Source organism: Mustela nivalis (assembly GCF_964662115.1).
Source record: "Mustela nivalis genome assembly, chromosome: 2".
In the NCBI taxonomy this organism is placed as follows: domain Eukaryota; kingdom Metazoa; phylum Chordata; class Mammalia; order Carnivora; family Mustelidae; genus Mustela; species Mustela nivalis.
Genome location: NC_139021.1, coordinates 112002053 through 112017293, shown reverse-complemented (window position 1 = coordinate 112017293; position 15241 = coordinate 112002053). Strand labels below are relative to the sequence as shown.

Below are 15241 nucleotides of genomic sequence, written 5' to 3'. Positions count from 1 at the left end.
GTAACCTACATGTAATGAACTCAATTTGATAGTCATAAATATGCCCGTGGAACTCGGGAGAAGAATGGAGGAGCACAGGGAGAACTTCACCAGTAACAGGAAGTGTGTGAAAGAACCAATCAGAAGTGACAGGAATGACGAATACAATAATTAAACCAAAAACTACACTAAAGGTGTTCAGCCTGAGACTGGATGATACAGAAGATAGAGTCTCTGAGGTGGAACATAAAGCTGCCCAAACAGAGCAACAAAAAGAAAAATGAATTCAAAACATTACAGATAACTTAAGAAACTTAATGTGACATCAAGCAGCATAACACTCAAAGAGGTCCTAAAGGGTGAGGAGAATCAGAAAGGTGCAGATAACTTATTTGAAAAAATCATGGGTGAAAACTTTCCTAACCTGAGGAAGAAAACACCACACTGGGATATTCAAATCAGAAAAACAAACAAATATAAAACACCTCAAAGACCCCAACACCAAGCCACATTATAATTTGAATGTCAAAAATTAATGATAAAAAGCAGCAGCAGAACACCTGTTTATTATGTGCAGGGAAGTGTACCCAGTAGGCTACCAGCAGATTATTCAGCACACGTTTCACAGGCCAGAAGAGAGCAGTGTGATGTGTTCAGAGTACTGAGGGAGGCACCTCAGTGGCACAATTGTTTAAGAGTCCAACTTTTGGTTTCTGCTCAGGTCATGATCTCAGGGTTGTGGGATCAAGCCCCAACTTGGGCTCCCTGCTCGGTCTGCTTCAGTTTCTCTCTCTTTCATCCCTCTTCCAAAGAAATTGTTAGTGTCCATGATCAAAGGAACGAGGCTGATGCAAAGTGAAAGTCAAGCAAAGCTTTATTTCGCGCCAAGCATTGAAAACCAAACCGACTGGTAGGGGCCATGTCTTACAAAGAGGCGATGACGACGACCCTAACGAAGCCACTCCCCAGACAAGGCCATTCTACGGACAACGATGCTCCCCAGACAACGACCCTGACGAGGCCAACGACTACCCCAAGGACTACCCCCAACGTCTACTACTACTCCCACCCATCCAGCCTCACAAACCAACCTTTAAAGAGGCGGTTGAGCCCAGCCCACACACAGGTGGCCAATGAGATTGCAACACACAGGGAAAGCTGCACAGTCATGCTCGGTCAGCAATACGGGTGACCAGTTGAATTTCAACTGACCACAGTAAATATATGAACACTCCACTGATTGGATGTCTCCATCTGGTCTGGCCCACCCCTATATCCGGGGTTTGCAAGTAAGTTCCTCTGGCTAACGAGGCCCTCATACAGGCCCTCACATTCCCCCCTTTTCCTTGGAAATTAGTCAAATCCTTGACTTTTTAGCCAGTTCTATGTTCTCCTGTTGTAAGGGCTTATATTGAGCTTGTAAGACTAACTTTTTTTTTTTAAGATTTTATTTATTTATTTGTCAGAGAGAGAGGAGCGAGAGCGAGCACAGGCAGACAGAGTGACAGGTAGAGGCAGAGGGAGAAGCAGGCTCCTTGCCAAGCAAGGAGCCCGATGTGGGACTCGATCCCAGGACGCTGGGATCATGATCTGGGCTGAAGGCAGCTGCTTAACCAACTGAGCCACCCAGGCGTCCCATAAGACTAACATTTTATCGCTCTAATTTTCTTTTGTACAAATGACATAAGAGCATTTACAATGCAGGGGCCAAAAGCAACAGTAGTGCACAGTCGGCTGATGAGTTAGCCATTCACCGCTTTGTATGACCTTTTGCATTTTTCCTAATTCCATTCATCTAATTTCCTGCCTATACTTTACATAAACAGGTAACAATAGGAGCAACAATATACTCACAAGTTTTTTAGTCTTAGCTTTAGTCCATGGTCAGCAGGGTCCGTGGGCTGCGGCTTCAATCTCTGGGGGGCGTCCTCGTCCTCATCTCATTTGACATGATCCGCGTGAATCCAGGCCCTAATGCCTTCTACTTTTACTGACATGGGGGTGGTCAGGATGACAGTAAATGGTCCCTTCCAGCGAGGCTCTAAGTTTCCCACTTGATAGCGACATATCCAAACCAAGTCCTTGGGTTGGTAAGGATGTGGTTCCACCTCTGTCTCTGACCCAGTGTGGTCAGTCCGGATCCCTGTGTGGGCTTTTTTAAAAATAGACTGTAATGCCTGCAGTGACTGGAGTACAGAATTATCAGTCATTTTTGCTAGGGCAACCTCTTGTAGCCAAGGACAGAGCGGGGGGAGGGGGGGGTCTCCTGAACATTGTTTCAAGTGGAGTCATCTTGTTTAAATAGGGTGTACATCTTGCCTTGAGGAGGGTGAAAGGAAGGAGATCAACCGATCTTCTGGAGTCCACCAGACTCCAGAATTAGTTTTGTCAAGATCTCTTTAAGAGTCCAGTTCATTCTCTCTACTTGCCCGGAACTCTGGGGCCAATAGGCACAATGTAGTTTCCAATTAGTGCCAAGGGCCTTGGCCAATCCCTGTGAGACTGAACTCACAAATGCAGGGCCATTGTCTGACCCGATTGCAAGAGGCAGCCCAAACCTAGGAATTATTTCTTCTAGTAGCTTTTTGGCTATCACTCTTGCCATCTCATGTTTGACAGAAAAAGCCTCTATCCAGCCTGAAAAGGTATCTACAAAAACTAACATATACTTGTGCCCATATTTTCCAGGTTTCATTTCTGTAAAATCTATTTCCCAATAAATTCTGAGTTCCTTACCTCTTTCTCTTTTCCCTCTTCCAATTTTAGTTCTTCCCACATAAACTGTCTGGCATTGAGCACATCTATCAACTACATCCTGAACCATACACCCTAATTTAGAAACTGCTTGTCTATAAGTTCCTTGAGTTTGCGTATCCCCAAGTGAGTACCCTGATGTATCTGGTCTACTAACTTCTTATCTAGTCTTCGAAGAAGAATTATTTTTCCTGCTTTAGTCTTAGCCCGGTTCCCTTCATAGTCCAATTTAACCCATTTTTGTAAATACTTTAAATTTTCTTCTAAATAGTTTGGTTTTTCTGGTAGGGCTGGAGCCGGGAGTGTAACCAGTTCTTGTACTGTTTCTCAGGCTGCTTGCTTTGCAGTTTTATCTGCTAATTGGTTTCCTTTTGAAATCAGATCAGTCCCCTTTTGGTGACCTGGGTAATGCATAATGGCCACCTCTTTTGGGTCCCAAATAGCCTAAAGGAGAGCCAATATTTCTCCTCTGTTTTTAATCCCTTTTCCTTCTGCTATTAATAGGCCCCTTTCTTTATAAATAGCCACATGTATATGGAGAGTAGCAAAAGCATACCTGCTGTCCATATAGATGTTGGCGGTTTTACCTTAGGCTATCTGCAGTGCTTTGGTGAATGCAATCAGCTCCACTTTTTGCACCGATGTTCCGTGTGGCAGGGCTGCTGTCCAGAGTTCCTGCTCAAAAGAAACCACCAAAGCCCCTGCATACCTCTTTCTATTGACCATGTAGCTACTCCCATCTGTGAACAGAGTCATCTCGGCATCTGGGCGGGGAATGTCTCTGAGATCCGGCCTTATTCCTGTGACTTGGGTTAGGACCTCCCCACAGTCGTGTGGGTGATCAGCCAGCTCCTCTGGCAGCAGCGTGGCTGGATTTAGCACCGCTGGGGACTGGAAGGTCATGCTTGGTTCATTAAGGAGGAGGGCCTGATACCCTGTCACTCAGGCGTTCGTCATCCATTGGTCTGGTGGAGCCCAGAGAAGGCCCTTGATAGCCTTTTGACCCAAAGTCAATTTTCTTGCACCCTTGACCAGGAGGGCCGTGGCAGCAATTATGTGGAGGCAAGGGGGAACCCAGCTGCTACTGGATCTAGTTTCTTGATAAGATAGGCTACTGGCCTTTGCCAAAGCCCCAGAGTCTGAGTCAAAACTCCTTTGGCCACCCCTGGTTTTTTATCCACATACAAGTGGAAGGGCTTGGTAACATCTGGGATGACCAATGCTGGGGCACTCAGTAAGACTGTTTGTAATTCCTGAAATGCTCCTTCGGCCTCAGCTGTCCACTCTTATCATAGCGAGCCCCCCTTTTGCCAGTTTGTAGAGAGGTCAGGCAATCTCTGCTAACCATGGTAGCAGAGCCTACAGTAACCCACCGTCCCAAGAAACTCCCTCACTTGTCGAGACATGATGTGGCACGGGTATCGGGTGATCACCTGTTTCCTGGACTCAGACAGTGAACGCACACCCTCGTGGAGATCAAAGCCTAGATAAGTGGAATGGCTCTGACAGAGCTGTGCTTTCTTTGCTGACACCCGATATGCTATTACCTGCAGAGTCTGTAAGAGAGCTCTCGTCCCCCACAAACATGACTCATAGTCCTCAGCGGCTACTAGCCAAGTTATCAACATACTGTAACCGAGTGACTCCCAGGTTGGAGGTTCTGTACTCACACAAATCCTTATGTAGGGCCTTGTCAAAAATGGTGGGTGAATTCTTGAATCCTTGGGGAAGTCTTGTCCAGGTGAGCTGACCTTGGAAACCTTCTTGTGGGTCAGACCACTCAAAAGCAAAAAGGGGCTGAGATTCCCTTGCTAAATAGATGCAGAAAAATGCATCCTTGAGATCTAAGATGGTATACACAGTTCTTTCGGGGCCCAGGAGGGAGAGTAGGGTATAGGGGTTAGGCACCGTTGGGTGGATATCTACAACCCGTTTGTTAACTTCTCGCAAGTCCTAAACAGGTCGGTACTCCTCAGTCTCAGCTTTTTTGATGGGCAACAAAGGTGTGCTCCATGGAGATTTGCAAGGAAATAGGATCCCATCTCCTCTGAGACAGTTAATGTGTTTTCTGATCTCTTCCTTTGCTCCCCGGGGGAGGGGGGACTGCCAAACGCGAACAGCCATAGCCATCGCCTTTAATTGCACCACCACTGGCTGTTGTCCCCTGGCCAAGCCAGGCGGGTTCCCTTCTGCCAAGACCTAGGGAAACTCGACCTGTAGGGTTTGGAGAAGGCTCCCCCCGTTTGTCTTCTGTGGTTTTGAGACTGGCTCATAAAGGAAGTATTCATCTACTGCTGCCATAAGCACCTGTACAGTGGGTTGTCTCAAGGTTACAGTCATGTCTCCTTCCAAGAACTGAATGCCAGCTCATAACTTGTGGAGGAGATCTCTTCCCATCAAGTTACATGGAGCATTATGAAGGGAAAAAAATCAATGTTTAACTACTCCTGAGGCCAAATTTAAAGTCCTTTCTGTTGTCCATTTATGCCTCTCTGTGCCATTTGCTCCTTGTACCTAGACTTCCTCTCCAGATAGTTTTTCCATAGGTTTAAGTAATGATAAAAATTGGGCTCCTGTGTCCACCAAAAAATCAATTGATTTCCTCTCCACTTCAATTTTTACCTGAGGTTTAGAGAGGGGGTTCGAACCATGGCCCCTTCAGTCTCTGGTGGCAAGCATTGCTGTCTTCTTTTGGGGGCACTCCTTGGCCCAATGTCCTTTTTCCTTACAGTAAGCACACTGATCTGAATCTAAGTCTCCCCGCCTGCCTTCTCTGTGCTTAGGCTTTTCCTTTCATTTACTATCCCCTACCTGTCTCCTCCCCTCCTCATGTAATGCCAAAACCTTAACCAGTTTTTTTGTCTGCTTTTCATCCTCGTGTGCATCCCTGTTGTTAAACACCTTTTCTGCTATTCCCACTAACTCAGTCAGATTCTTCCCTTCAAATCCTTCAACTTTCTGAAGTTTCCTCCTTATATCTTGGGGCTGACTGACTGGCAAATGCAAGATTCATTGCCCTCTGATTTTCGGGTGCCCTAGGCTCAATCTGACTATACATTTTATAGGCTTCAATAAGCCTTTCTAGGAAAGCCCCTGGAGACTCATTCTTACCTTGAGCCACTGTACCAGTTTTAGATAAATTTATGGGTCTCCTTGCAGCTGCACGGAGGCCTGCCAGTAGAGCCTGGTGGTAGAAATGTAAGCTCTCCTTGCCTTCATTGGAGTTTGGATCCCAGTTGGGGGGTTCCCTCAGGCAGTAGTCCTCCATTCGGCAGGGATCGAGGTCCCTGCCAAGTATCTCACTTTTCACCTTATGAGTTTCTCGCATGATGTGATCCCTCTCTTCTGCGTTAAAGAGAGGCATAAGGAGCTGTTGAATATCCACCCAGGTAGGTTGGTGGATAAGAAAGACAGTCTCCAAGAGACTAATTAATATCCTGAGGGAGGACATAAAAGGATTTGTGTTGGGCCTTCCAGTTATAGATGTTAGAAGAGGAGAAAGGGATATAGGTTAGGTTAGGTGGGGGTGCCCTCTCCCATATGGTAGAGCAAACTCACGGAGAGGCAGCATTGGCGGCAACAGCACTGGTGAGGTAAAGGGAGGCAGAGGGGGATAGAGGAAAGGGGAAAGATCAGGGCGGTCTCTCTGCTTGGTGGTCCCATAGGTGGACCCCAACCACATATGAGGTGGACTGGTAAGGGCATCTCAGGACTGAGAGTCAAGTTTAGGGGACAGATGGGGATGGGGAATTCCACATCCTCCACATCCGATGGGGGAGGACGGTCTTCTTCCCTGGTTCCCCCTTATCTGTCTGTTCTGGTTTTGGTCTTTGACCTGCCTTAGAGGGAGAGAGATGGTTTCATTAGCAGGGGAAGGTGGGACTTGAGCCATGACGGTGGCTCTTCTATCAGATATCACCAGGCCACAATGTACGGTATTTGGTCTCGATGTAGATTGAACACCTCACTCAGGGTAGAATAGATCTGAACCTAGGCAAACGTTCCTTCCGGCAGCCACCCTGTGGGCCACTCTAACTGGCAGAGTGTTTTTAGTGTTCCCGGGGAAACCTTGTCACCGACTGGGTGGCTTTACCTCGAAAATCCTTGAAATGTTCGAGAACAAGACCTAGGGGTGTCACAGGTCCCTTACTCTCTGCTTGTCCCATTTCTCCAAATACAACAAACAACACAACAGACAACAAAAAAACAAGGCAAAGACCACCACAGGCCCAGCAATTCCCATCCAGAGCCCACTGATGGTGGGGACTTTCTTGGTCCCTGACAAACCAGACAATGGACAAAAAAAAAAAAAAAAAAAGCTAGAGTGAAGACAAAAATAATATGTTTAACTAAAACTACAATAATTAGTTAAAAGATTTATATTTTTAAAAGGTTGTGACATCAAAAACATTAAACATGTGGTTCCCCACAGTATAGAACTTCAACAGTTTACATCAATGGAAAAGTCATCCACACAGAAAGTCAATAAGAAAAAAATCAGTCTTAAATGAATCATGTATACTGAGGTGAATGGATAAAGATATCACACACATCAATACTATTCAGCCATAAAAAATAATAAAATGGTGATGGTCGTGGTAACATGGAGAACCTTGAGAATACCTTGTTAAATAAAATAAGAGAAAGATAAATACCATATAGTTTCACTTGTATGTAGAATTGGGGAAAAAAAAAACTCAGATTCATAGATACAGAGAAGAGATTGGTGTCTGCTGAGGGGAGGGACTTGGAGGCCTGGGAGGGCGGAGGGATAGAGCCACAGGGTGGGGCTCCCTCCCCCTCCCTCAGGAGCCCTTTGTGACCAGACACTAGCTCTGTGATGTGGGCCTGGGGCTTGTATCTGCACCTCCACACCCAGGGCTCAGTTGTCTGAGGACAGCAGTGTGGTTGGACGCTAAGTCTCAGAGCTCAGTTGTCTGAGGCAGCAGTGCGATCAGACATTAATGTCTGCTGAGGGAAGAGATGAAAAATTATCTCTTCCCTCAGCAATTCTTTTTTAATGGTTGGCTGAGCTCCAGTCCCATTATCTGGGCAGTTAATGTCATCTTTGCCCTTGTATGTGGGATAGGGCTCTTTGTATATTTAGTTTCTTATTTCCAGCCTGATCCATCCTCACCACCAGGCAAGAAACACAAAAAGAGCGGGAAGGTAAGGAACCCTCGGCCCAGACCCAGCAGAGTGTGATTCTATCTTCTTTGCTATTATTCTTTCCACTTTTCTGAGTCACTGGAGAGACTCCTGAAATGGGAAAGAATAGAATGGGTATTCTCAGAAGAGAGCAGACCACCATCCATCCAGGACAAGCCAGACTCAGCAGGGGTTAGAGGGACACGAGGATTTCTTCCTGAAGATCTCAGGCCAGAATCCAGGTGTGGTGGAGGGGTCCAGGGCAGTGTCCCAAACACAGTGACCGGTGGCCAAGGACCAGAGGCTAAAAGCTGCCTCTCTAGCGGAGGTCAGGCCCCTGAGCACTGTGTCACCAGCCACGGTCCAAGGACAGGTATTTCAGGTGAATGTTCCCCCTTCAGGGCTGATTGAGGGCAGTACTGAGCCCAGGAGGTCCCAAGCAGCAGCTAGAGTGGGGCTCTGGCCTTGGAAAGTGGGGTACTATGTGAAAAAGTCCAGTTGCGCCACCAGGTCTGGTATTATGTGTGTTTCTTGAGCAGAGGAACAGTGGCAAACTTCTCACATAGGATATCCTTCTGTACATTCTTCAAAGAGGAAAACTGGAAATATTTGTATCCATTTTGAAAAGGAAATGAGTAAAACTAAAGAAAATCACAGTCCGCCCACCCCCTTAGTTAAATGTAGGAAGTCACACTACTCATGAGCAGTGAGCACCTGCTGCTGGGCTGGGGGTCCCAGCCTCCCAATGTTCTCTTATCTCAGTACCAAGCAGAGCCACGGAAGAGAAGCAAGAGAAGCCAGAGAAGCCAGACTCTGAAAGGTGAGTGTCCACCACTCACCCCTGCGTGCCCCAGTTACACTGTGCCCCCTGCTCTGAAGCCCGGCCCCACCATCTCCCAAGACACCAGGGCCTGAGCCCATCCCTCAGGAAACAGAGCCCTGGGAGGCGGGTTGGGGGCTCCTGGGAGGGAGATCACAACCCACCCAGAGGCTTCCCAGATTCTGCACCAGAAAAAAGCCCTGAGGGGCTGGAAACGGGTGTCGCCCAGCAGGGGCCCAGGGCCTAGACTAGGGGCAGGACCTCCTGCTTCCACTGTGGACAAGCTGTTCAACTCAGCTCAGATTCCTCTGTAAAGCCATGCAGTCCTTCCTCCCCCAGCAAGGTCATGAGTGAGAAAACACTTTGGAAAAGACAAAGCGATCCCCAAAATGAACCCTGTAATCACCGTGTGGGCACATGACCTTTGACAGTGCTGTTTGGGGCTTCTAAGTCCAATCCACCAAAGGTTTCCCCTAAAGGGACATTATACCCAGTCTCCTGTAAGACACCTGGGCCCCCGCCTTCCCCTTGACCCAGTCTCCTGTTTCCAGCTTGCAGAAATTGCCTGCACGAGCTGGAAGAATTCCGCAGTTTAGTCTCCCTTCTGCAAAGGTAATGGATCTGCCCCCTTATCCCCTGGGTGGGCCTCCCCGAGTCTGTGGTGTGACCCCCAGGGCTGCAGGGAACCGGCCTCTGGGGCTGCTTGGGGGTGCTGGGAGGAGCCATGGGACAGATTGTGACCAAAGCCCCGGGCTGAGGGACAGCAGGAGCATTGTGATGTGGGTGTGGGGCGTGGAGGGCCATGGGGTCCTCTCCCGGCCCCAGGCTGCTGCAGGGACAGCTCACACCTCTTGTCTCCCACAGCCACCTGACAAGGGTCTCTGACCAGGGGGGCTTTCACCAGTCCTTACATCAAGCAGCCCCTGGTCATGTGTGCCAAGGGGCACCAGCTGGAGCCCATCAGCCATGCAGGGAGCCTGTGGAAGGCGCTCCTCCTGCCGTGGCCTCATCACCTGCTCGTGCTCCACTGACAGGGCCCCCTCGGCCTCTGGCCTCCACCCTGCCAGTGAGACCTCAAGAAGAGCAAACTAACTTTAAAAAAATCCTACCAGACACAGTGAGAAAGAACTTTCTTCCAAGTCATTCCAACTGGGCCTCTCTCATTCCAGCCATCTCAGGCCTTGGCCATGCCAGCTACCCCATTTTTTCCTTTTCCTGGTGGTGGGAAAGTACCAAGTCCTTGTTCTTGCCTGGCACATTACAGCAAAAATGCCAGCAAGAACACGTGTCCTGCCACCCACCAGATGCCTCATTCTGGCGTGGCCTTACTAACAGGCAGATAGAGACTCATAACCCTCCGTTTGTCAATCCGGATGTCCAGAAGCTCCTTGAACTACTAATCAACAAAAGGGTAGAACTGAAGAGTTGGAAGGAGAAAGAAAAGGTTGGGTCAGTTTTCAAACAGGGGTGCCCAGATGACCACGTGAGCTTCTGGGGGACTCTGTGGAAGCTTCTGGGTACTGAGCAGACCACCACCACCCAGCCATCCTTCTGGAACATGAAAAACAAAGCAGAGCCACTGGCCCAACCTCAGCCGTTCTCATCTCCCAAGGTCTTGGAAGACCACTTGCAATGGAAACGCAGCCAGCTCTTCTGGGGTCTCCCCTCTCTGCACAGTGAGTCCCTGGTGACCACTGCCTTGTTTTCTACCCACTCTTCTCCACTACAGTCTCCCTCTGTTTTATTCAATGGGACCTCTAATTGCTTGCCCGTTCTAAACCAGGATCAAGTATCTTCACAGTTTTCCCATGCCCCACCATTGTTCCACCGTGGGATCCAAACTCAACCCTCAACACTAACCTTGCCCCAGCCCCAAGTCCCCCTTGCACCCTCTGTCCCAATAAGACCACCTTCTCTCCCATCCCAGAGGAGGACCAGTAGGGTATCTTTTGCTACATCCCAGAAAAAGACACAATCCTTCACCCCAACTAAAATGCAACATCTGGAGTGGCCCTTGTTGCCAAAGCAACAAGGAAGGGGGAAGACTTTACCCACTATGGAGGAAAGATCTCCAAAATTCTTTAGCCAAGTCCCTCCCAAGCTTCTAGAGGACCACCAGGCCTCCCGGGCCCACAGATCAGGTTCTACCTATCAAGGGGACTTTGTCATCTTTAATATCCAGAAGCCACAGCTTCAGAGGAAGCTCAGCAGGGATAAACAGCAAAGCAGCTTGCCCCACAAGGTTCAGCTGTCTCTGGAACTGAGGTGGTCTCAGGATGAATCCCCGGGAATGAGTCAGGCACAGAGAGAGCAGGGGCTCTCAAGGCCCTTTGTGTTTAAAGGTAAAAGCAGCCAAGCTACATGGAGGACCAGGTCCAGATACCACAGGAAGTATAAAGCAAGATTCAAACTAGAGAAGAACTTTGGTAAGGGTCTATGGCAGTGTCTGAAGAGGACACCAACAGGTCTCTCCAGGATCTCAGCTAGATTCCCAGTGAAGGTTCTGGGAACCAACTCTGAGAAGGAGTTTGGAAGACCCTTAATAGGGGCCTTGGAGGGTGGTCCAGGAAAATACTTAGCCAGGGGCCCAGACAAGAAACATATAGAAAAAACTTTAAAGGTTCATTTACACAGGAAATTAGGACAGATCAATATAGGTCTGATCCCTGTGACTGTGCGTCGATCCTGGTTTGTGGCCAGCCATGCTTTTCCCAAGTCCCAACCCCACATGGCTATCAGAAATCTAGCACCCTTAAAGGATCAGGAGCTCTGCGTAAACACCTCCCATGAGCTGTCCTTCCTTTGTCCTAACACTCAGCAGAAGCTGGAAACACACATCATAAGTTTTCGAGTGAGGCGTAAGTGGGACCTACCTCTCCAAACTGTTGAGCCCATAGATCTCAAACTACTTGAAGCTCAACATTTGCCTTTTCCCCAGTCCCCCTTTCCATGCTCAGCCACCTTTGTACCTGGGGCCCCCTCAAAAGCCAAATTTTACAAGTTCTTGGGGAAACCACCTCAGCCCCATCCAGAAGAGAAGGGTATAACTGAAAAGTCTGATCCCACTTCAGGGAGTCCCCTGCCTGTTCCCTCACCCATACGTGAGCAAATCCAGCAGGCCCTGGGAAGGACTTTACCTGGTGATGGCCATCAGTCCTCAAAGATGTCTTTATCAAGACAGGAGGGCAGTTCACCTTCTTGGGCCTCCATTCTCAGCCTCCCAAACAGAACCCTACACAGCAAGACTGGTATGGGGGCCAAGAAAGACAACCTGGAACCAAGTCCAAGTTTAGCAATGGCCAGGAATGAGCTAAAAGAGAGTGGGGGTCAGGCCTCACCAGACATGGTAGCAACACTGAAGATGAAGCTCAGGTCCCAATCTCCAAGGTCTGAAGGGGCCACAGAGGCTATGGAGGCCAAGAAGGCCCCTGCCTGGAAAGTTGTCTTAAGACCCAGTGGGCTGGCCAACAAACCAGCCATTTATGTGGATCTGATATCAGGATATCCAGGTGCTAGGAAAAGCCCCTCACCATCTACAGTGTTGGTTGCTCAAGATCCAGAGGAGGTAAGCCTTGAAACAAAGGTTAGTAAGGTTGAGCTCCAAGAGAAGATAGAGTCAGAGAACCAGCCTGAAGGCTCTACCACTAGTGAGCTTCCTCAAGATTCTCCCAGTGACCTCCTCCTTCCGGACTTTGCCACTTGTGTGCTTGTTGAAGACAGTGGCACCAATGTGCTCCCACCAGACTCTCACACTAATGCTGTCCTTGCTGCAGACAGCTTGACCACTCAAGAGTCACCCTCCTGTTCCCAAATGGAACGTGCCAGTGGAGAGACACCATCTTCCCCGGTGTCACATAACCTTAGCTCAAGTGGATCAAGCAGTAAGGGGCAGCAAGAGCCCTGTGGACCAAAGGTTGAGGAACCAAGTGACAGCCAGAGCAACAATGAGATCACTGATGAGGGAAAGGACGAGAAGAGACCCAAACCAGAAGAGAATGAAGACAGGTGTGCAGAACCATTGGCAAGCAGGGCTTTCCAAGCTAGCAAGATAGGCCACCCTCCCCAGGTCAGAGGATCAGGAGAGAGCCTTGGGAGCAAATACCTCCGGCTCATGCCACCGGAAAAGGGACATGTTTTTCCGGAAAGCCACTTTAGACAAAGGATGAAGAACTTTCTGCAGTGCCTTAATCCCAATAAAAAGAGCAAAGGACTGGAAGGCCCCCTTCAAAAAGGCAAGCCTGCATCGGCTTCTGCCCCGAGCTGGGTACCAGTCAGAAGCAGATCAGTTATGGACAACAGGGCTGCCGAAACTCAGACGGTAGTGACAGCCGTGGGACAAATCCTGGTGGAAAAATTGGGACTCCACCAAGGAATTCAGGCCTCAGAGATGTATCAGCACAAGGAATTGCAGGCCCCAGTACATAGGCATTCTTGCCCTCACAGGGCTTTCGCCTCTACAGACCTGAAGAGAGTGATGGGAGGAATAACCTCCAATCAGCCTGGTACCTCCAAGGGCCATAGCTGCCCTAGCAAGAGCCAGCTGACCAGATACAGGAATGGTGAATGGAAAAGCCTCCCCAGGAACCTGGGGCCCCCAGGCAGACCCAGCCAGCACCAGCCAATGGTGGCAGGTGTCTCAGGTCGAGTTCATCATTATCCTACATGCAGTTTTCGAAAATATGCCTCAACCTATCAGGCAGAGAACGCTTCACACATCTTTTCTGGTCAGAAAGATTTCCCTCAAGAAAAAATCGAGTATATGCAAAGAAAGTCCATTTTTTCTCATATTAGCACATCCTCTGTGTGCTAATGACTTCCCCATGCCACAATTTTGTCTCCTAAAAATATATGTTTGGTGTTTTTTCTCTCATGAGTGGTGCTGGACTTTGTGTGTGCCCTGCTTGGGTGGAGGGGATCAGAGTTTTCTCTCCCCAAAGGCCTGCTTTGGTTTCCAGAATGATGGGGCCTTGGAGGGCCAGGGACCTTGGGGTCCACCCTGTCCCCTTCCTCACACACCTTCCATTTCCATGACAAGGTGAACAAGACCCAGAGTGGGACCTTGCTCTGCCCATCCTCTCCTGCTTTCCTTCCACCTGAAATTTGTGTGGTTGTAGGGAGGGTCTGCTGAGGCATAAATCCCACTCAGGCTCCAGGAAGATAGAGTCCTAGATCAGAGTGGGGCCTGCAGTTGGGAGACGCAAGGCTGGCCTTGAGGTCAGAGGTGAGAAATCCTGCCCCCATCCACGTATCCTGTGGGGAGTAGAGGACGGCCATCCCAGGAGCCTTCTCACCCCCAGATAATCTCATCTTAGCTCCATGCAGCCCCTCTTACACTCGGAGCAGCAAGGGATGAGCTCTCTCCCAGCACTGAGGGTGTGTGGGATGCCACAGAGACCCCCAGGCACCAGCCTGCCCAGCCCCAGGGCACTGAAGGGGCCTTCTCACCAGCACCCCCTTCCCCTTCTGGGGGATGGGTGGGGTGTGGCTGTAGGCAGGGGGACCCTGTACTTAGTGTGGGAGGCCAGGAAGGAAGCCAAGTGTCAGGGTAAGCCCATGCCTGGTGTGACGACTGAGGACCCTTTGTGTCCCACTGCCACCTACAGGCCCAGAGGGGAGAAGTTAGAGGCCCCGGGACTGTCCCCACAGGATTTCCACCCTACTCCAGCTGCCAAGTCCAGGGGTGGGGTTGTGAAGAGGGTGGGGCGGGGGTTGTACAGAAGCCACCTGAGCTCCCACATGGAAAGCCAGGTTCCCAGAGACAGCCAGGCCTTCAGGCAGAGAAATTAAGTTCTGCACAATTTGATAAGCTTGTAGGACTGCGGGCCCCGGGAAGACTTGTGGTCTGTGACCTTTATGTACACGTGTGGCCCAAGGATGGCTCCCAGGGGACTGGTGGGGACTCAGAGGCCAAGGGACTGGCCTGGCTCCTGGTCATGGTTACCTCAGAGCCCAGAAGGGCAGGAGGACAAGATGGGGCTTGTCCCACCACCGGCTGGAAGGAGGTGTCCAGAATGAGCGTGCAGTCCAGGAGGCTCCCCCACCGCCCGTGTGCCCCGGTCCCAGCCCAAAATCATCCTCTAGGGCCCCTCACACATAACTCACATGGTAGAGAGTCCCACAAGTCAGATGTGCACTCCACACTCCTGTTAGTAGAAGTGCCGTGGACAGGAGGCTGGTGGAACAGCCAGAAACAGGAAGGAGCAAATCCCCTTGCCCTTCTCCTGCCAGATGGTACAAGAAGGCCAGAAAGGGAAAGCCCCATGCCAAGAGACCTTGTGCAGAGACCTCTGACAGAGACCCACCAAGGCCTCCCACAGAGACTCATACAGAGACCCACACTGAGACCTCCCACAGAGACCCACACAAAGCCCACATAGATCCTACACAGAGACCTCTGACAGGGGCCAACATCAAGAGCCCTCATGAACACCATGTCCAGGGATGATCTTCAAGGCCCTCCCACACAGACCTTATGCAGAAACTCTCACAGTGAACAACACCAAGAGACTTCGCAGAGACCTGTGACAGAGATCCACACAG

General features: G+C 49.7%; 1 protein-coding gene and 1 long non-coding RNA gene across 4 annotated transcripts in view; one reads left to right on the top strand and one right to left on the bottom strand.

Moving 5' to 3' along the window:
• LOC309859873 overlaps positions 1–15241 on the bottom strand; it is a 204954-nt gene that overhangs the window by 182493 nt on the left and 7220 nt on the right. The window lies entirely within an intron of this gene.
• On the top strand, positions 7643–13571 carry LOC309858929 (spermatogenesis-associated protein 31E1-like). Its single transcript, XM_082719257.1, has 4 exons — positions 7643–7902; positions 8644–8701; positions 9253–9313; positions 9566–13571. The coding sequence occupies exons 1-4, from the start codon at positions 7717–7719 to the stop codon at positions 13509–13511; spliced, it is 4251 nt and encodes a 1416-aa protein (XP_082575383.1). The 5' UTR covers positions 7643–7716; the 3' UTR covers positions 13512–13571.

Bases quoted from the DNA above. Each gene is read 5' to 3' on its own strand.
- LOC309858929 (XM_082719257.1), top strand. From the start codon at position 7,717: ATGAAAAATTATCTCTTCCCTCAGCAATTCTTTTTTAATGGTTGGCTG. The intron at 7,903-8,643 runs GTAAGGAACCCT...CTCTTATCTCAG, and splicing joins AACACAAAAAGAGCGGGAAG to TACCAAGCAGAGCCACGGAA. The intron at 8,702-9,252 runs GTGAGTGTCCAC...TCCTGTTTCCAG, and splicing joins GAGAAGCCAGACTCTGAAAG to CTTGCAGAAATTGCCTGCAC.